Source organism: Benincasa hispida, chromosome 12, assembly GCF_027475165.1.
Source record: "Benincasa hispida cultivar pf3 chromosome 12, pf3_genome.v1.1, whole genome shotgun sequence".
Classification (NCBI taxonomy): domain Eukaryota; kingdom Viridiplantae; phylum Streptophyta; class Magnoliopsida; order Cucurbitales; family Cucurbitaceae; genus Benincasa; species Benincasa hispida.
The window spans coordinates 57,948,056-57,969,091 of NC_143489.1; the positions used below are offsets into that span (position 1 = coordinate 57,948,056).

Sequence of the window (21,036 nt, forward strand, 5' to 3'; positions counted from 1 at the left end):
TAAATCTTTGATATTATTCAAAATTTTTAAAAATAATTCATCTATTTGAAAAAAGAAAAATTGAATTTATTATGTCCCATGAAAACATGTCTACTAAATTTGTTAATTTTTTTAAAAATATAGGACCTACTAAATATTGTTTTCAAATTTCAAGAACTTAGCTATTCTATGCAAAACAAAAAATTTAAGAACTTCTTAAACACTTTTAAGAATTTGTTTAAGAATTTCTTAAACACTTTTTTAAGTTGATGATTTATTAGATACAAAATTAAAATTTCAAAAACCAAACTTAAATAAATTTCAAAATTCATAAATTAAATTTGTAATTATTTTTTTTAAAAAAAAATCAAAACATGTCAATAATCAATCGGACAAGAAATAAAAAGGAAAAAATTGATTAGACTATATCCAATAAAAAATTGACATGTGTTAATTTTGATTTTTTAAAAAATATATAGAGAGAGAAAAGAAGGGAATCATGAAACTTAATGCAACCCCAACCCCATTGAAATACAAAATTGAATAATTTGTTTACACTCTAAATTAAAGAAATATTAGAGCAATCCTCATTTTGGATAAAACAAATTTTTTTTATTTTGAAAGGTAAACGTTATTTAAGAACAGCAAAAAGAAAAATCATAGTTGGAAAAACAAAGACATTAATTAATATAAAGTGTTTCGTCCATTTGTTTTTTTTTCCTGCCTCAGAAGTCAGACCCCACAACTCCTCGCTGCAGTTCTCCCTATTCTTCTTCCTCCACTCCAGCAGTCGCCGGCAGAGATTCTCTCCGACATGAAGCTTTCCGGTAGCTCTCTTCTTTTGCTCTCCGCCGTCAGGAGAAACATTTTTTTTTTTTTTTTGCCCTTGGGTTTGTGATTATAGTGTGTTTTTTGGGTCAGATCTCGCCGGAAATGGGGAAGGAATCGTCAAGCAGGCTCGGATAATTGCTGTGTCCTTGGTCGGCATCGTGGCTGCCGCCGGAACGCGTTATCACTGGAGCCGGAATTTGAGGTCGTCGGCAGCCGTTGTCGAGGATCAGAAAATCGTGCCGGTGATCGGACGGACGGAATCCGGCAGGGTCGGAAGTATTGAGGCGTTCCCTGACTATGTTGGTAAGTTTCGAATGATTCAAATGATTTTTGTGTGGTTGGCCTTCTTCAGTTCCACTCTACTTAAAACATAAGTTTTAGGAATACTTGTCCAGTTGACCTATTTTAGAGATATAAAATGTAAAAACATAAATTTTAGAAATAATTCTAATGGTTTTTGCCATGATTGAACGAAGTTACGAATTTGCTATTCATTTCTTTCTTCCTCTTTTCTTCTTCTCTATTACGACCACAACTTCTACTGTAGATCAGCTTCAACGAAACTATTTTTTTCTTCTCTCTTTCCTATTTTTTCTTCTTCTTTCTCCAGCACCACCAACTTTGTCGGAACCGTTTTTCTCTTTTTTCTTTTTATTCCCTCTTTCCTTGTTCTTCTTCTCCACGTGACCAACTTCCATGAAAATCTGTGCGCAATACTAGATGTAAGAAAGGAGAGTGATATTTTAGTAATTTTATTAAAAAATGGGTCATTTATCATTTTGGACCCAAATTTTAGATTATCCATACAAATTTTCTTAAGTTTTATTGCCAATTAAAATTACAAAATCAACTCTGTTGTGTATGCTTTGTTAATACTTAGCTCTTGCGCTTTTCGTTTTTTAATTTTTAATTTAACTTTCGTCTATTTTTTTTAAATAATTTTGATTATTTTAAAATAACAGCTAAAAAAATTCAACAAGTAACAAAAATGAGGGTTGAGTACTAGAATGTTGACCCAAATAAAAAGTTACAGAACTTATTTTTTTCTTTTTATAGAGCGTTTAAAGGCATTATATTAATTTTCTCAAAATCAAATTTTGTCAAATCTTGTCGTATGGTTAAATTTCGTGAGTTTGTCGATAGAGGGGGACGAAAGAAGAAGAAGCCAAGGCACACAATTTGTAATAATGAAACAATAGAATTATTGAGCATTATTTATTATCTATATCATTTATTTTTCTTAAAATAATGGTTTCAAATAGTAAAATTATTAAAATCTTTTTAAATATAAAAAAATTTCATTTTTTTTAATCAAAATATCACTTTTTACCATTGTAATAGATTAATGATATAGATTTTACTATATTTATAAATAAGTTGACTCATTTTGATATATTTAAAATAATTTTTTTTTAAAATTATATATCTATTATACTTGGAAGTTGTGTTATTGATGCTTTTAATGTTGGTTTAAAACCGACATTAAAGGCAACCGACATAAAAGAGTTTTAATAACACTATCTTTAATGTCGGTTTTCAACCGACATTAAAATCCTTTAATGTCCCTTTAAAACCGACATTAAAACCCGAATTTCTTCCAGTGATTTCATTTTCGTTATAATGTTATTAAGTTTTATTAATTAAATCCTAACCGGTCAGTAGGGTTAGGTATCAAATATTAATTTTACCGATGAAATGCGGGGAGGGAGAGAAAATAATGATTTCCTTTCCTAACTCTTCAAACAAAACAAAAAAAAAACAAAAAAAAAAAAAAAAAGAAAGAAAAGAAAAAAATATTCGAATGAGTCAACTATCATAAAATTTGTACGATCAACTTTGAATTTAGAGGTTTGATTCTACTCAGCATGTCTAAAAAACAATAATAAATAAAGAAATAACCCGTTCATAAATTTTGAGTTTTAATTTTGTTTAATCTTTAAACTTTTAAAAATGTCTAAATAACTAAAACATTATCTGGAGCTGAAAATTGAGTTTGGTACCGAATGCAGCGAGGCAATTGGGATTTAAAGATGGAGGGGAATGCCCAAAGTTGAAGAAACTGATAAATGATTATTTGAAGAAGAAGAAAGGTTGTGAAGAATCAATCTATGAATATTTTGTTGATGAAAAGGATGCAGATTCAGTATATGTGAAGCTTATTCAAGAGTTAGAGACTTGTATTTTGACCTACTTTGCTTTTCACTGGGATAAGGCACCTCAAATGGTTTCTCAGGTACACACACTACAATTTACATCCAATTATTTAAGTTAAAAAACACTTTTTGGTCCTATATTTTCATTATCTTTAGTGGTTAATGATTTAGTTTTCATAATCCAAATTTATAATAATTTAATCACTTTATTTTGAAATTTATAATAATTTAATTCTTATCATGAAAAATTCCATTAAAATCACGTGTCGGTTTTTATTACCTAACAACTTTGTCTTTATAGTTTATAAAAAATTTGATTCCCGATTAGTTTATCAATCTACAAGTGTAAGAACAAATTTTATGAAGACTTAGTATAATAAAGATTGATTTGTTACTTATTAAAGTTCAATGACTAAATTGTTATAAATTTGAAAGTATAAAAACTAAATTCTTACAAATTAGAGTTCAATAATTAAATTGTTACTTAGAAATAATTATAGTTATGTTGATTGAACAAAACTATTTTACCCACATCCATGTTTTTGTAGATTGATATTAATGTTTGTCTTTCTAGAAAAAGAAAAGAAAAGTGAAAACTATAGGGAAAAAAAAGTTTGAAACAACAAGCATTTCAAAAACAGAAAACAACCAAAAAAAATGTTGAAAGAAAAAACAGAAGAAGATAAGGAGAAATGAAAAGACTACATAACAAAGTTAAGATAGCTCCCCTTTTATGAAATGTTTTGCATTCATAATGACTACGAATGTGTATTATTATTATTTTTTTGTTACGGTTATAGTTATATGGATTAATTATATTAGTTAAAGTGAGCTTAATTCAACTAATATATTATGTGGCGGTCTTCAATATTAAAAAAAGAAGAGAATAAAAGAAAAAAAATTATTTGCATTAATTAAAGCTTTGTCCATATTCTTTATATGTGGCGGTCCCATGGGATGCTCATTTTGTCTGATGGGATGGAGAACCTTATTTAGATAGGGAATGGAGTGGAGAATAATTTTTTTTTAAGTTAAACTTTTTTCTATCCCCCATCCGTATGTATTTTTTTTTATTGAATTAATTTATTATTATTATTTATTATTGTGATTATACCTACAAAATTTTTAAATTTTAAATTTTATTGTTTAATAATTTAGATAATCTGGTAGGTTTGAATCTGACATTTAATTGTATTTATCAAAATTAAATAATTTTGAGAGGTTGATAATTTTGGTTATATTAGAAGACCTAAGAACATCTCAATAGTTTTTATCAAAAGAAGGTAGCATTAATCCTTTTAAAACGATTTAAAAACATTAAAAATAGTTCTCATAAAGCTCTTTCCCTTTTTCTTATTATTAATTTTCTATGGCTCGACTTATCAACATGACAGGAAATGTATGAGTAGTTTATAGAAGTGGTTGAGTGACAAATTTTTTTTAATAGGCAATCATAAGGTACACGTTACATCTAAATCCATTGCTCCCTTTTTTTAATAGAAAAAATAATAAAAGAAGACTTTGAAAAGAAATTTTTTTTGCCCCACATATTTTTATTGGGTGAAAGATGGATGAAGTCCATGTTCCACACAAATTTTTTCTTTTCTTTTATTCTTAATATTAAAATAATGTGCGACATTTCCTCACATTATCCACCAAATCTGAAGTGTTGCTAAAAAAAATCTGAAATAATATTAGTATATTGCCAACCATGTAAATTATATAAAATATTGTTTTCTTCTTTAATATTTTATGGCAAAACTTTATTCTATATGTATATTTTTTTATTTATTTAATATTTTTTGATAAATGATATAGTATATACTTGATCTTCATGATAATATACACTGATTTTCTTTGCAAAATATATATGCACACTAATTTAAATTTTATGTATTAGATATTTATTGGTTCTATATAGCTTGGAACCTATTTTTGAACTGAAAAGTTGATCAAAATTGTGAATTTCGGTCGGATGTGAAAGGGAGACTTATGTTAGATAATTATTTGGTTTTTAAAATTAAAGTTTTGTGAAAAACGTACAAACAACCAACTATATATATGATGATGGACAGAATGATAATGCTGACAAAAGTAATGAGACAAAAGAAACAAGCAGAGAAGAAAAATAACACACAATATGTTAACCTAGTTCAATATAACTTTACCTACATCTGAGGGGCACAGTGCCTAAATTAAAGAGAAGTGTCAGTATAATTAAGAAGATTTACAAGAGAAACAACTTAATTGATAGAACCACTATCATGTAATACAGTAAACCTTAGATAGGCAATTTGTTTAGTCTCCCCCTAAACTTGTCGGCACCTATCTCAAGATCTTTTCTCAGCTCAAGATTTATTGATCTTATACGTTTATGCTCCCTTTAAACTCAATGCTTCTCTTCAAGGATTACCCACACTTGATAACAAAATTGCAGACTTCTTCATTTCTTTGCTTTCAGCAATGGCCGCACACCAAAAACTACCACACCAATCAATTCATTAAAAAAAAAAAAAAGACCTAAAGGAAACATTCTTATACTTCCTTTTAAAATAGTATCAACAAGGAAGTTATAGACAAGGAAACCAGCAAGATTGGAATAATTCCAAAAACAACCAAATGAACAGTCCAATACAAAGTCAACTGAAAAAGATCCAATATTACAACAAAAGGAAAAATTACATGCCAAGTAAAAAAAATAACCATCTCCCCCTTTGGCATAACAAATTTCTTTTATTGGAAATCACGAGATAACAAAAACTACAATGAGGCAACAAAAAAACAACACAACCAGAAACCAACCCCCCAAAACAACAACAACCAAACTGGCTAGACAACCATCAACAACCAAACCAGCCAAACAACCATCAATAACAAGCCAACAACACCACCCACAAAAAAAAGAAAAAAAAAAAAAAAAACAACACCATAACCACACCCCCCTTGATTGTCAGATGAAGAAAATTAAGCATGTGGAGAGGAAGGACACTATGAAGTAGACTAGGCATCGTCAGAGGGTAACGACAAACTTAACAACTGAATCAGAGTATCCATAGTCACCCGTCAGTCGGCATGAGAACGAATTATACCACTCAAGGTTCAGGACTTAGAAGATAGCACCTGTGAGATACGTGTCCCAAGATCAGAAGGAACCAACAATCCATCTTTAGGAGCGCGAAGATCCTCAGGCACGGGAATATCATCAACTCTAAGAGGCCGAATGTTGTGCACAATGTTTGACACATGGGATACCTGAAAAGCTTGTAGCTTAAGTTAATTCACTTGGCAGCAGGACCTGGAGCATCCGCAAGAGTGGGAATGGTTGGGCACTGTGAGAGCATGATACCACACAAAAGACGAGGAAAGCAAATAGAAGAGGGTAGATGTTTTAACTCTCGCAATAAAAAGGGCTTTAATCAAGGAATACGAAAACCAACCGTTGACCCATATCCCTTGATACATTAGAACAAACATTAATGGCTATAAAGGCAATTTACACACTCCAATGGTTGCCCTTAGCGATTCAAAAGTAATAATATCCAGGGGTTTAGTAAAGATATCTGCAAGTTGCTTATTTGTTATAACATATTCAAAAGTAATAACTTTGTTCTCAACCAATTCACGGATAAAATGATGCCTAATGTCAATGTGTTTCATTCGACTATGTTGCACATGATGTTTCAAAAAATTTATGGCGCTTATGTTGTCATAATACGAAGTCATAACATCCTAAAACACATTATACTCAGTTGGCATTTGTTTCATCCAAAGTAATTGAGCACAACTACTGACAGCTGCAACATATTCTGCCTTGCAAATAGATAAGGACACACAATTCTACTTTTTACTAAACCATACGATAAGATTATTTCTCAAGAAAAAGCATCCTCATGATGTACTTTTTCTATCTTCAGTACATCTTGCCCAATCAGCATCACAATATCCAACTAAAATAGGATTTGTATCAAAAGTGTACAGAAGGCCATAATTAACTATACCATGCACATACTTTAGGATTCTCTTCACACTTGTCATATGACTGGTTCTTGGGTTAGACTGATATCGTGTACAAACACCCATTGCAAAAGCGATATCAGGACGACTCACTGTTAGATATAACAAACTACCTATCATGCTTCTATACAAACTCTCATCAACACGTTCAGCTTCAGAATCTTGCGTGACTTTGGCAGGAGTAGCAGTAGGGGTACGTTTAGGTTGAGCTTTGTTAAGCCCAAATTTTCTCACCATATTCCTAGCATACTTCTCCTGAGATAGAAAAATCCCTTCTTTCATTTGTTTAATCTGTAAAGCAAGGAAGTATGTCAACTCACCCACCATACTCATTTCGAACTGACCCTTCATCTGTTCAACAAAGGTATCTACCATATTCGGTGGCATTCCCCAAAAGATGATGTCGTCCACATAAATTGAGCTATCAAGTTCTGGGCATCCGTTTTTATGAATAAGATTTTGTCAGTTCCACCACGATTATAACCATTTTTGGTTAAGAAAACTGCCAAACGATCATACTAGGCCTGTGGGGCTTATTTTAGGCCATAAAGTACTTATTGAAGTCAGTACACATGTTGAGGACATATTGGATCAACAAACTCTTTGAGTTATTCAACAAATACTTCTTCATTTAAATACCCATTCAAAAACGCACTCTTGACATCCATTTGAAACAATTTAAACTTAAGTAGACATAAGATTTCTAGAAGAAGACGAATAGCTTCCAATCGTACAACTGGAGCAAAAGTTTCATCAAAATCAACTCCTTCAACATAAGAATAGCCCTAGGCAACCAGTCTGACCTTGTTTCTAGTCACAACTTCGTCTTTATCATGCTTGTTTTTTAACATCCACCTGGTTCCAATTATATTTATATTTTCAGGGTGCGGAACAAGAGTACACACTTGGTTTCTAATGAACTATTCTAATTCTTTCTGCATGGCATTGATTCAACACTCATCCTTCAAGGCTTCTTTCACATTCTTGGGTTCTACTAGAGATGTAAACATACGTTACCAATCATTTTCAGGTAGTCAACTCTATCCTTCTTACAAGTAGTTATTCTTGAATCCAGGTTCCCAATTATACTACTAGAAGGATGTGTCTTCTGTATTCTAATGGATGGTGCGGGTTCATCACTACTATCAGCTTCAACACCTTTTACACCTGCAGAGGTCTAAATGTCAGTAACAATGTTGGGAGCATCAATAAAACTAATTGCATCCTTATCAAGATCTGATGATTCTGAGATTTCTTTTTCACCATTGTTCTCAAATTCTAAAAATATCTGACCTTCTTCATCATCAACATTTTCTATTGTGGATGTTACATCTTTGACCACAACATTTATTGATTCCATCACAGTCTGAGTTTACTTATTGAAAACCCTATAGGCTCTGCTGTTTGTTGAGTACCCAAGGAAGATTTCTTCGTCAGATTTAGAATCCCACTTTCTTTTATTTTTTCGATCTCTCAGAATATAAAATGAGTTACCATATACATGGAAATACCTCAAATTGGGTTTCTTTCTTTCTAAAGTTCATAATTAGTGTTGACAGTTCCTGGGCGTAGAGAAATATGATTGTGAATATGATAGGTTGTATTTAATGTTTCTGCCCAGAAGTTAAGGGGTATCCTTTTAGCATGAAGCATGGCACGAGCCATCTCTTGGAATGTGCGGTTGTTTCTTCTACTACTCCATTCTGTTGAGGAGTTACAGGAGCAGAGTACTCATGTAGAATCCTTTCAGAAGTACAGAAATCAACAAATTGAGAATTTTCAAATTCCTTCATGCGATCGCTTCTAATACGAATAATGTTTTTCTCTTGTTCACGCTGAAGATGAAGACATAGTGTCTGAAACACCTTGAAAGTGTCAGATTTTTGTTTGATAAATCTTACCCATGTGAAGAGAGAAAAGTCATCCACACAAACGAGAGCATACTGCTTACCTTTCTAACTTTCAACTTGTATGGGCCCCATCACTCAATGTGTAGTAACTCCAAAACTCTTCTAGTACTACATTGTGTCACTTTATTATGTGAGGTTTTAACCTGTTTACCATATTGGCATTCACCACAGAATGTATTAGTTTATGTGCTTAGAGAGGGTAATGCAAGACTGACTCCTACGTTGATTGCTTTCCTTATTGATCGCAGACTTATGTGACCAAGTCTCTTATGCCACACTTTAGTCTCACTCAATGAGAGCAACAGGGGACGAGTGATAACATTTATTCGTTGAACGGGAACTTGTCATAACTAACATCATTTTATCATATTTTACTAAAAACTTTATCTTTAGAGAAACTTACTTGATATCCATGATCACACAGTTGACTTATGCTAATTAGATTAGCAGTTAAGCCTTTAACAAGCATGACAACACGAAGAGCAGGAAGACCAGATTTAAACAAGTCTCCTTTATCCAACACTTTTCCTTTAGCTCCATCACCAAAGGTACATATCTAAAGCCATATGCCTTTAGATCAGACAAAAAAGATTTTTTTTACCTGTCATGTGCCTCGAGCATCCATTGTCAAAGTACCAATCTTCTTGGTTTTGAGATGTGTGACGAGGTAAATGCCACATTGCAAGCCATCCTCTCTTGAGGGTTTTTATCTTTGAAACGCCACACAAGTCTTCTAGATGTAACTCTTTTGTTCTCATGACTCAAGATCCCAGGGAGGAGTGTCTTAATGTTTTATATTCCTTTTTGCCAAGATGATAAAAACAAAAGGGACTTATATGACCTGCTCTCCCATAGTAATGACACACTTATTTCTTTCGTGGCTTACTAATTTCAATATGAGTCACAAATATGGTATCATCTGGATTTAGCTCAGACATATGAGGATTTTGAGTAGGATCAAATACACTTTTAGATGATAATGTAGTTCTATAACCAGGCTTCCCATGACTACTGAACCCAATTCTTTTTCTATCAGCAACTTGCTTCCCTTTGTTGAGAATCTTGTTAGATCATCTGTACCTGAATTTAACATGCAAACAAATTTATACGTTGAATCCAGACGTTGTTGAGACAATTTTGGTTCCTTCTTTAATTTTGATATAGTGCTCAAACAACGATGATTGTCTTCCAATAACCTTTGAATGCGATCTTTTTTCTTTTTTAGTGTAAACAGATCTTCTTCCTATTTTTCATACATTTCTTCCATGGTAAGATTTCTCAAGCGAGGAACATTCTAATTCAATCCACAACAAATTTTGTCTGCTTCTTCAATATCAGTACTCATTATTGTTGATTCATCAATAGTTGCACAACCAATCAAGGCCCAAATCTCATCCTCTGACATATTACTAGTATTCGACTCATCGTTTGACAAGGTTGTTGAGTGTCCTTTATTTTGTTTTCTCAAATAATTAGGACATTCAGCTTGGAAGTGGCCAAAACCTTCACATTCCCTGCATTTAAAGGTTCGATCCCTGCAATTTGGATTACCATTCAAACCCCATTCACTATCTTTCTTCACTCCAAAAAGTTTAAAACTCTTATGCATATTATGATTAATGTTGCGAGTGTTGTCTCTAACATGAGTTGTGTTGTACTGACTAGGACGTTTATTCAATCTTTTTAATACTTTGACGAATTATTTTGTCAACATAGCAAGCGAGTCGGCAAGGTTCTCTTCACCTTCTTTCCCTTTGTTTGAGATGAGGTCTTCATTCACATGTGATTGCACAGCTAACCCTTTACGTTTCTTGTTTGTTTGCTCATTAAATGTCAATTAAAAAGTACGAAGAGAGCAAAATAATTCATCAACTTTCATAGCAGCTCTATCATGCACTTCTTCAATGGCAGTCACTTTCATGTCAAAATGTTTTGGCAGAGAACGAAGAATCTTTTTAACTAAATTTTCTTCTGATATTTTCTCACCATGGGCAAAAGATTCGTTCGCAATGTCTAGAATACATACATTAAATTAATTATTGTTTCATCCTCTATCATTTTTAGAGATTCAAATCGAAGTTAGAATCTGTAGTCTCGAAATTTTCACTTTGGATGTACCTTCATGAGAAACTTCCAAAATTTCCCAAGGTTATTTAGTTGAAATGAATGTATTCATAAGCCGAATAATATTTTTATCAACCCCATTAAAAATTACGTTTATAGTGCGAGAATTTCCTAGGGAAGCTTCATCCTCTACTTTAGTTCAGTCCTTTTCAGATTTGCAGTGCCATCCTCATCAGTGATTATTGGATGAGTCCACTTGTTTACAACAGCTTTCCAGGTCTTTAATCAATTGATTTTAGAAAAGTAGTGATTATGGCTTTCCAATATGAGTAATTTGTCCCATCAAGGACTGAAGTCTAGTAGTAGATCCACCTTCTCTGATTGGTTCCATTGCAAACTATTAACGAAAATATAATAACTGAACCCGCTCTGATACCAAATGAAAAATGTACAAACATCCAACTATAAATATGATGATAGACACAACGATGATGACAAATGTATGAGACAAAGGAAACAAGTAGAGAAGAAAAATAGCACACAATATGTTAACCTAGTTCGATATAACTTTACCTATATCTGGGGGTAATGTGCCCAAATTAAAGAGAAGCTTAGTATAATTCAGAAGGTTTACAAGAGAAACAACTTAATTGATAGAACCACTATCATGTCATACAATAAACCTTATATAGGAAATTTGTTTAGACTCCCCCTAAACTTGTTGGCATCTATCTCAATATTTTTTCTCAGCTCAAGCTTTATTGATCTTGTACGTTTAGGCTCCCATAAACTCAACGTTTCTCTTCAAGGATTACCCTCGCATGATAACAAAATTGCAGACTTCTTCATTTCTTTGCTTTCAGCAATGGCCCCACACCAAAAACTACCACACCAATCACTTTATTAAAAAAAAAAAAAAAAGATCTAAAGAAGACATTATCATACTTTCTTTTAAAACGGTATCAACAAGGAAGTTACAAACAAGGAAACCGGTAAGGTCGGAATCATTCCAAAAATAACCAACCAAAAAGTCCAACACGAAGTCAATAGAAGAGACCAATGTTACAACAAAAGGAAAAATTACATGCCAAATAAAAACAATAACATTTTGAAAACTAAAAAATAATTTTAAAAATTTAATTTTTTTTCTTAGAATTTGGTTAAGACTAAAAAAAAACACGAAAACTAATGGTAATAAATTGAGAGGAACAAATACAATTTACGTGGCTCCTACTATGTTGTCTAATTTAATTTTTGACTTGATGCTTGATTTCCTAAAAAAACAAAATGATTGTGCTAATCTTTTCCCCTCATATATAAAGTTGTACGAAGGTTGAATACAACCTGTCACCTTAATTAAAACCACTTGCTTAAAAACATTAAGAATCATTTGTAGGCCTTTAAAAAAGAAGTTATTGGAAGGCATAAGAATATTAGGCTTAAATATGTGATTCACAAAAGTTGTTTTAAAAGGGGCCATTGCAAAAGTAGTAATCAAATCCAAAATATCAATAGATATAGTATAATACAAAAAGTGTAAATATAGTAAGATCCAACTTTTAGAGTCTATCAATGATAGACCATATTGTTAGTAGGTGTATATCAACGATAAAGTCTATCATTAATAAGAGTATATCAACAATAGAATCTATCACTAATGTATTTAATTATTATCTCTAAAAATGTTATGTAATTAATTTTCTTGGTTGGTAAGTGCAGGCGTTGACTGATGAATCGGAGCATAAAACTAAGCTCAAAGGCTTTGTGATGGCCGTCACAAGGTTTTCTTTTTTATTCCCTTTCAAAATCAATAACGTTGCAATTGAATTAAAGTGCTAGTAAATTTTCTCATTTCAAGAGTTTCATGAATTATAAAATATATGTTTTTATATAAAATTGATAGGATTTTTATTTTTATATTTATTATTTTTTTAAAAAAGACAGTCAACATATAGTTATTCAAGAGTTGTTTTCATGTATGATCAAACTAATTGTTTTCATGTATGATCAAACTAAGTTAATAATTAATTTTTTTTAAAACTCTCTTTTGGACTCAAAATAAGTTCATAATCCATTTTAATGAAAACAAGAGCGATTGAGATGGAAATAGAAATCCAATACATACATAAGTAGGGATGTCCATTTACTCTGTTGGGACCTGTTCCGAACGAGATGGAGAATCTCCGATTAAACAGGGAATAGGAGAGGGAGCGGGAATAATTTTTTCTCCGTTGACTAAACAGGAACGGGGACGGAGATTATATTCCCTATCCCGTCTTCGAGTTTATAATAATAATTATTGTTATAATTATTATAATTATTATAATAATAATTATTATTATTTTATCTATATACTTTTTACAAAAATTGTGGTGTAAAAAATTAATTATTTTCTAATTTTCATTTCAACCTTTTCGTACTTTAATATATTTCTAAATTGTTTTAACATTTAAGATTTTCTACCTTAAGTCATAAATGTTGTAGTATTTAAATGAAAAACTTGTCTATGATATTGTAATATTTAAAATTTAACTTTTAGAAATTATAAGATTAAATTATATTTTTACACATATAATAGTATTATTTTTATAATGAATTTTTATACTATTTCCTTCGAATGAAAATTTATTGGAAATAACTCATTTAATATATATAAATTTTATTTGGTCGAGAATAAATAAAATTATTAAAAATGAATATCTTAAAAAAAAAAAATGGAAAAATTTTTCCCGCAGGGAACCTGATCCCTGCGAATTTTTTGCAGGGAATCCCCGCCCCGATCCTTGCAGAAAATTTTGCATGGACGGGGAATGAAATAGAGGGACGGGGATGGGGACGGGAAAGCCTTCCCCGTCCTCGCTCCGCCCCGTGGACATCTTTACATCCAAGTTGGGGATAATTTTCTTTTCCTTATTTTAAAAATTTAGTTAAAAAACACTTTTCAATTTAGTTCACAAACTTTAATTTGTAACAATTTAGTTAAAACTTTAATATAGGTAAATTTTTTTAGTTCATGTATTTTCACCTATGCAACAATTTAATTTCTACCATAAAAAACGAGGGTTAAATCTCATTATATCTCAACTTATTAATCTACATGGTTAAAAAAATATGATTATATCTCAATAATCATATTTTTAGCGAAAGTTATTGAATCATTACAATTGTTTTTTAAAAAAATTGACACGACCAAAATGATATAAATACTAAATTCTTTTTTTTTTTTAGATATTGAATTATGTAAAAAGAGAATCGAATCTCACAACCTATAACGAAGACACAAATAAATACAAAAAAAAGGACGCGAACAATGTCAAAAGCCAACCAAATACAAAAATGAAACACACACAACTCAAAGAGAAGAGCCCGCTTGGATTTTCGCAATAAAAGTCTCAAGCCACATAGAACAACAAAGAAAGCCCTCAAATACGGGTGGACACACGGTAGATTGATGAACCCGCTTATGCCACACATGATAAATAACAACACATCAATCGGTTGACTGTACATTACAAATTAATTAAAATTGATCAATGATTAAAGTAGTTAGCTCGACAGGATGATTAAAAGTATTTTTAAACTAAAAGTTTGAACGTAGGTATTTTTTATAGTTTGAGAATTAGGTTAAGTTAGTGAAGGATTATATTATTGTAATGAATGAAGCGCAGGAAACAGAGGTTCGAGAGGGTGACGAAAGAGCTGAAAGTGACGAGGGTTATATCGACTCTAGTGGAAGAAATAAAAGCAATCAACGGCGGCGGTGGAGCGGAGGCTGATTCTAAATGCACCGACGTTATGGCGCCCGTGGCCCTCAGCCAGAGGAGCCCCGTTCTCCTTCTCATGGGCGGCGGAATGGGAGCCGGCAAAAGCACCGTCCTCAAAGACATCCTCAATGAGTACGTTCATTTCATATCTCCATACATTATTTATTTACAATTCCGTGATTTGTTATCGCTTTTTTATTGAATAAATTTTCAATTTTGATTTTAATTCAGTCTCTACATTTCAAATAGTTACATAGTTACAGTATAATTTTACTCTCCAGATTTGAATTTTGTTTCAATTTGATTCATAATTTTAAAATTTACACTTTTAACCTTAAATTTTTACTAATTATATACTCACTTTCAATCTTTATGGTTAATATCTAATAAGTAATTTAAAAGATTTTAAAAATTATAATCCGTGAAGTTTCACTATTTTTTCATCGCTATTCAAATTAATTTTAAAATATCATTTCATAATAGTTTAAACTAATTATCAAGATTTTATACCTTTACTCTTTTTCTCTAATTTCCAACTTTAGTCTTTAGTGTTTATTTTCTATTAATTAATTTAAAATAATTCAACTAGTTTTTATTAATTTTATTAAATTAATATAAAAAATCTACATCATAATTTTTTTAAAAAAATTAATTAATTAAAAGTTAACTCAAAAGACTAAAATTAAAGCGAGCATTATCTGGTTTTTTGACATTTGGAGCACTGAATTGATTAATATAGTTAGTGGGTATTTTAGTTTAGATTATAATAGTTTGTATTTTGAGGGTAAACTATTTTTATTTGGATAGAAAATAGTAAACATTATAACAAATAAGAAAATAGAGGATAGAATGACAAATAATAAATATTGTAGCAAAAATGATTTTGAAATAGTATTTACTATACTTGATTATAAGTTATAAATAATTGTACAAACCACTATTATATTTGGTACTCCAAATATGGAGCAGACTATAATAACGCACTTCACAACTTTTAGTTGTTGTCCTAAATGGCCAGACCAAATAAAAACCGTACTCAAAATTTAGAGAATAAAACAAAGAAATCTAATTATAATATATATATATATTTATTTTCTTACCTAAAATAAGAAAATAATTTTTTTTTGTAGACCATTCTGGTCGGATGCTCAAGCAAAAGCCGTCGTGGTAGAGGCGGACGCTTTCAAAGAAAGCGACGTCGTTTATAGAGCAATTAACTCCATGGGCTGCCCCGATGACATGCTTCAAACCTCAGAACTGGTATATATATATATATATATATCATTCTCTCCAACATCTATTTTTACTTTTTTCCTTTTTCAAACATTTATTTTCTTTTAGGAAAAAATTTATATTTCTTGGTCTTTGTCCCTCAATTTTTTATATAGTTTCTATCTCAATTTTTTGGTTTTAAAAAGTTATTTCATATTTATTTTTCTTCTGGTGTTTGAAAATATTTCATTTTTATTCTTAGTTTTGAATTTTGTTTTCATTGATTTATTTTTTCAAAGTGTACACACTTTACCCCAATCTATTAACTTAAAGAATAAAATTGATTATAATTAAATTTGTAATTTTCACTATTTGTTCTTCGTTCTTACAACTATTCTTTTTTAAAAAATTACATCACAATTATTTTTAATTAGTTAATTGAAAGTCAAAAGACCATACATTAGTAAAATCCTCTCAAGGAAAAATATATAATATTGAGACGTAGGATGAAGCAGAAACTAAATTAAAAACTCAAGAGTAGAAATATAATTTTTAAAATTTATGGAAATGGAATTTAAACTAAAGAAATTAGAGGTAAAAACTGGTACAACAGACTATTTCTCCTTCTTTTCAGCATTTCAAAATTAATATCGAGGTTTTTTTTTTTTTTTTTTTTTTTGATAAAGGTATTGTAATTAAAGTGTGGGGTGAGGGAATCAAACTGTTGACTTCGAAGTCGATAGTTCAAGTATTATGTCAGTTGAGCTACGTTTATGTCGAGGTTATGGATAAGGATAACCAACATAATAAGAAAATATATTGACAATGGATACTAAACTTGTGGATTTGATGCCTATTTAGTCCATATAGCTTAAAAAGTGTATAATATATAGGTAAAAATTTGTTGCAAGTGGAAATGAGAATCCTGATGAAGTTCAAACACATAAATTTTAGTTAGGATATGATGTTAAATCATGAATCAGCCTGAACGTTTTAAAGTTGTTGATAGGTTATAGTAAATTATTTAATTATATCAATACTTCAATTGTAATTAGGTACACCAATCATCGACAGATGCTGCATCGTCGTTGTTGGTGACAGCACTAAACGAAGGTAGAGATGTGATCATGGATGGGACTCTTGCATGGGAGCCATATGTGGACCAGACGATTGAGATGGCTAGAAATGTTCATAAACATCGATATAGGATGGGGGTTGGCTACAAAGTCGCGGAAGATGGGACCGTCATTGAAAATTACTGGGAACAACTGAGTCCAGAAGAAGAACAGTATGATTTCGATGGGATCGTACAAAAAGATCGAAAGCCGTATAGAATTGAATTGGTTGGTGTTGTTTGTGACGCACATTTGGCTGTCATTAGAGGCATAAGGTACGAAATCTATATAATGATTACGATTAATTAATTACAAATTTTATTTGATTTTATAGTCCGTACATATGATTTAAAAGTCACAATTAGCCCCGATATAACTTATATAGGCTATTTATGAGATTTTATCCAATTAATAAGGATGAAATTCTATCTTTATCAAAACTATAAAGTATTATATTTTGGTTAAATTATAGGTCTATTCATTGAACTTTGAGATTTGTATATATTTGATTGTTAAACTTTCAAAAGTATCAAATACATCCTTAAACTTTATATTTTGTGTCTAATAGGCCCTAAACTTCAATGTTTAACTTATGTCTAATTCGTCTCATAAAAATTTGAATTTTTTTAGAGTGAATTGATCTATAGATGTAAATTTGAATTTTATGATTAATGAAACCCCAAGATCTTATTTGGTAACCATTTGGATTTTGGCTTTTAGTTTTTGAAAATTAAACATATAAACATACATTCCACCTTTAGTTTCTTGCTATGTTATCTATCTTTTACCCATATTTTAAAAAATCAAATATATATTTTTCTTTTTAAAGAAAAAAACAAGCATAGTTTTGAAAACTAAAAAAAAGTTTTTTGTTTTTGAAAATTTGGCAAAGATTTCAATCCTTTTACTTAAGAAAGATGCAAACGAGGAAATAAAGTTAATTTTCAAAAAATAAAAACTAAAAAAAAAACAAATAGTAGTTACTAAGCAAGACCTTAGTAAACTTTCAATTTTATGCTATTTGATTTGGAAAATTTTAAGAAATCAAAAGTTTAAGGACTAAATTTGTAATATTAAAAATTTAAGGACCAAATAGAAACCATCTAGACTAAATTTATAATTTATTGTTTTATTTATTTAGATATTAATTTATGAATTTGATGTGTATGAGAGATAGTAATATTGTATTGGGATGAGTAAACAGGAGAGCTGTAATGGTTGGAAGGGCTGTGAGGGTGAACTCACAATTGAAGTCCCATAAAAGATTTGCTAAGGCTTTTCCCAGATACTGTCAACTTGTTGATAATGCCAGGCTCTATTCCACCAATGTATTGGGCAGACCATCAAAGGTAAATATATCTCCCAACTCCTTTTACAAAAAAAAAAAAAAAAGAAAAAAACAACTTTGAGTTACAAAATTAGTCTCTAAACTCTTAAGTTTTCAATAGGTTTTTTAATTTTCAATTTTTGTGTTTAATAAATCTTAAACTTTAAAAATTGTCCATAAATTTTTAAACTTTTGATTTGGAAGAGTATAGTAAGTACTTGAACTTTTAATTTTATTTCCAAGAAGAAAAACGTCTTTTTGGTCTTAATTAGGTTTTAAATTGTTATATTGTTATCACTAAGTTTTGAGTTTAATTCTATGCTATTTAGTCTCTAAGTTTTAAAAAATATATATATTTTAAGTTTTGAGTTTAGTTTCCATTTGATCTCTACATTTTTTTATTTCACTTTTATCCCGTGTAAAATTTTTAGACCTAGAAATCAAATTGAAATCATGCAATTTTCTCCTTTATGTCTAATATAGGTCATTAACCTAGTCGATGTTTATTAAAACTCACAAATCTTTTTAGTACAAAACAAGTAGGGTTTGAAGATTTGAATCTCCAATCTCAAAAGAAAAAGCATATATCAATTACTGTTGAACTATGCTCACTTTGACACTAAAATTCACAAACTTATTAAACATAAAATTGAAAGTTTAATACCATATTACACACCAAAATTCAATTTTATGTCCAATAAATTCAATATTTAAAAAAAGATGATAAACATGTCAAAGACTCTTACTAAAGATAAAATTTAACTTTAGGCATATACTAACTCTTAGAATTTAGGGATCTATTTTAAAAGTTGAAATAATAAACTTGTAATTTGATTAAGCTTTTTGTTTTTATAATATTCTAATTAACTTGTATAATTGGGGTAATGCCCATTTAAGAGTTGGGCCTTGGAAGTTGAAACCCTATTGAGTGGGGTTGTTAATGGGTTGGAAATAAAATTGATTGCAGTTAATTGGGTGGAAAGATGGAGATAACAAGTTACTAGTAGATCCAGAAGAAATCAAATGTGTTTCATTTATAAGTAAGTTGAAGGAGGATGCAAATTCAGTATATGAACTTTACCAAGATGCAAGCATTTTAAATGAGAATGGTTCTCTATGGAAAGAAACTGTGTTGTCATCTTCTAGGGCCTCTATTCAGATGGAGTTGAAGGCTTCCATACAAAGCATTGAATCAAAATAGCAATAGAATGCCTTTTTTTTTCTTCTAATTTTTTATTGAGAGGTTGGAGAGATGACTTTTCAATGGTTGGTGCATGTATTTAACTATTATTATCGTTCTTATTTGTTTAAAGGACTCGTGTTGATGTATGGAGATAATTTGAACTCTAGTTAATAGTTTGAGTGCAAGGGATGGAGGAAATGATATGGCCGTCAAGTGCCGATTTTTCAATTTCAAATCTTCAGTCTGGAACGAGTATTGTCATTGTTGATGCTTATTGATTATTTGAAACTATCTAGTTACTTTATTGAAATTTTAGGATCATATCGTTGGCTTGAGAAATGGAACTTAATAGAAAGTTTTCTTGTAAAAGAGAAGGAATTTGATGCATTGTACAATTTTTTTTGAAGTACTATACTCTCGACCAAACAGACTTAACTGTGGAGTTTTGATGAAATTCCGAGCATTAGTTGGGATGTAATAAATTATAGATAAAATACTTTTTGGGCATTTTGATTTTGAGTCTAATTTTTATTTGGTTTATTGGTTTAAAAATGCTACATCTTTACCCTTGAGTTTTGAATTTAATTTCTATTTTGTTCCTAAGTTTTAAAATGTTACATTTTTATCACTGAATATTGAGTTTAGTTTTTCATTTGATACTTATGTTTCAATATTTTACTCTTTTACCTATATGTTTTCTTTTTACTATAGTGCTCACTTTAGTATTTGACTTTAACTTCCAATAACTAACACTACAAAAAAATTAGCTTATTTTGGCAATTTTTTATCGAAGGTTATAAAAAACTTTTGAAAAATGTTGCATTAATTGAGGAGGTTTAAAAGTCACTGAGAAATATTTACTCTTTGTCGAAGGTTATTGAAAATCTTTGGAAAACGATATTATATTTATTAAAGAACTTTTGAAAATTATCTACTCTTTATTGAAGATTATTGAAAACTTTTAAAAATTATATACTTTTTATCGAAAGTTATTGAAAACTTTTGAAAAGGATATAATATTTTTCAAAGGGCATTACAAAACCTTTGAAAATTATATACTTTTTATTGAAAGTTATTGAAAACCTTTGAAAGATACTATATTTATCAAAGAATATTGAAATTTTTTGGATATATTATCCTTCATCAAAGGTCTTTGAAAAAACTTTGAAAAATATCTACCTTTTATGAAAGGTTTTTGAAAACCTTTGAAACATTAATAACCTTCATCAAAAGGTCTTTAAAAAACATTTGAAAAATATCTACATTTTATCGAAGCTTGTTGAAGGCCTTTGAAAAATATATTATATTTATCGAATGACATTAAAAACTTTTGAAAACTATTTACTCTTTATCAAAAGTTACTAAACTCTTTGTAAATTATATTATATTTATTAATTATCCTTATATCATTTAAATTTTCTCTGAACCAACAAAGACCGAGACAGTAATATATTTTTTTAATTAAAATTACTGCCATCATATAT

At 30.1% G+C, this 21,036-nt stretch overlaps 1 protein-coding gene across 1 annotated transcript; it reads left to right on the plus strand.

Moving 5' to 3' along the window:
• The first annotated feature begins 569 nt into the window (after positions 1 to 569).
• Positions 570 to 19,787, plus strand: LOC120067265 (calmodulin calcium-dependent NAD kinase-like). Its single transcript, XM_039018794.2, has 9 exons — positions 570 to 806; positions 901 to 1,113; positions 2,820 to 3,043; positions 12,671 to 12,732; positions 14,620 to 14,847; positions 15,846 to 15,975; positions 16,983 to 17,317; positions 18,247 to 18,391; positions 19,337 to 19,787. The coding sequence occupies exons 1-9, from the start codon at positions 794 to 796 to the stop codon at positions 19,568 to 19,570; spliced, it is 1,584 nt and encodes a 527-aa protein (XP_038874722.1). The 5' UTR covers positions 570 to 793; the 3' UTR covers positions 19,571 to 19,787.
• Positions 19,788 to 21,036: the final 1,249 nt, after the last annotated feature.

Bases quoted from the DNA above. Each gene is read 5' to 3' on its own strand.
- LOC120067265 (XM_039018794.2), top strand. The intron at 1,114-2,819 runs GTAAGTTTCGAA...TACCGAATGCAG, and splicing joins GGCGTTCCCTGACTATGTTG to CGAGGCAATTGGGATTTAAA. The intron at 18,392-19,336 runs GTAAATATATCT...AATTGATTGCAG, and splicing joins TATTGGGCAGACCATCAAAG to TTAATTGGGTGGAAAGATGG.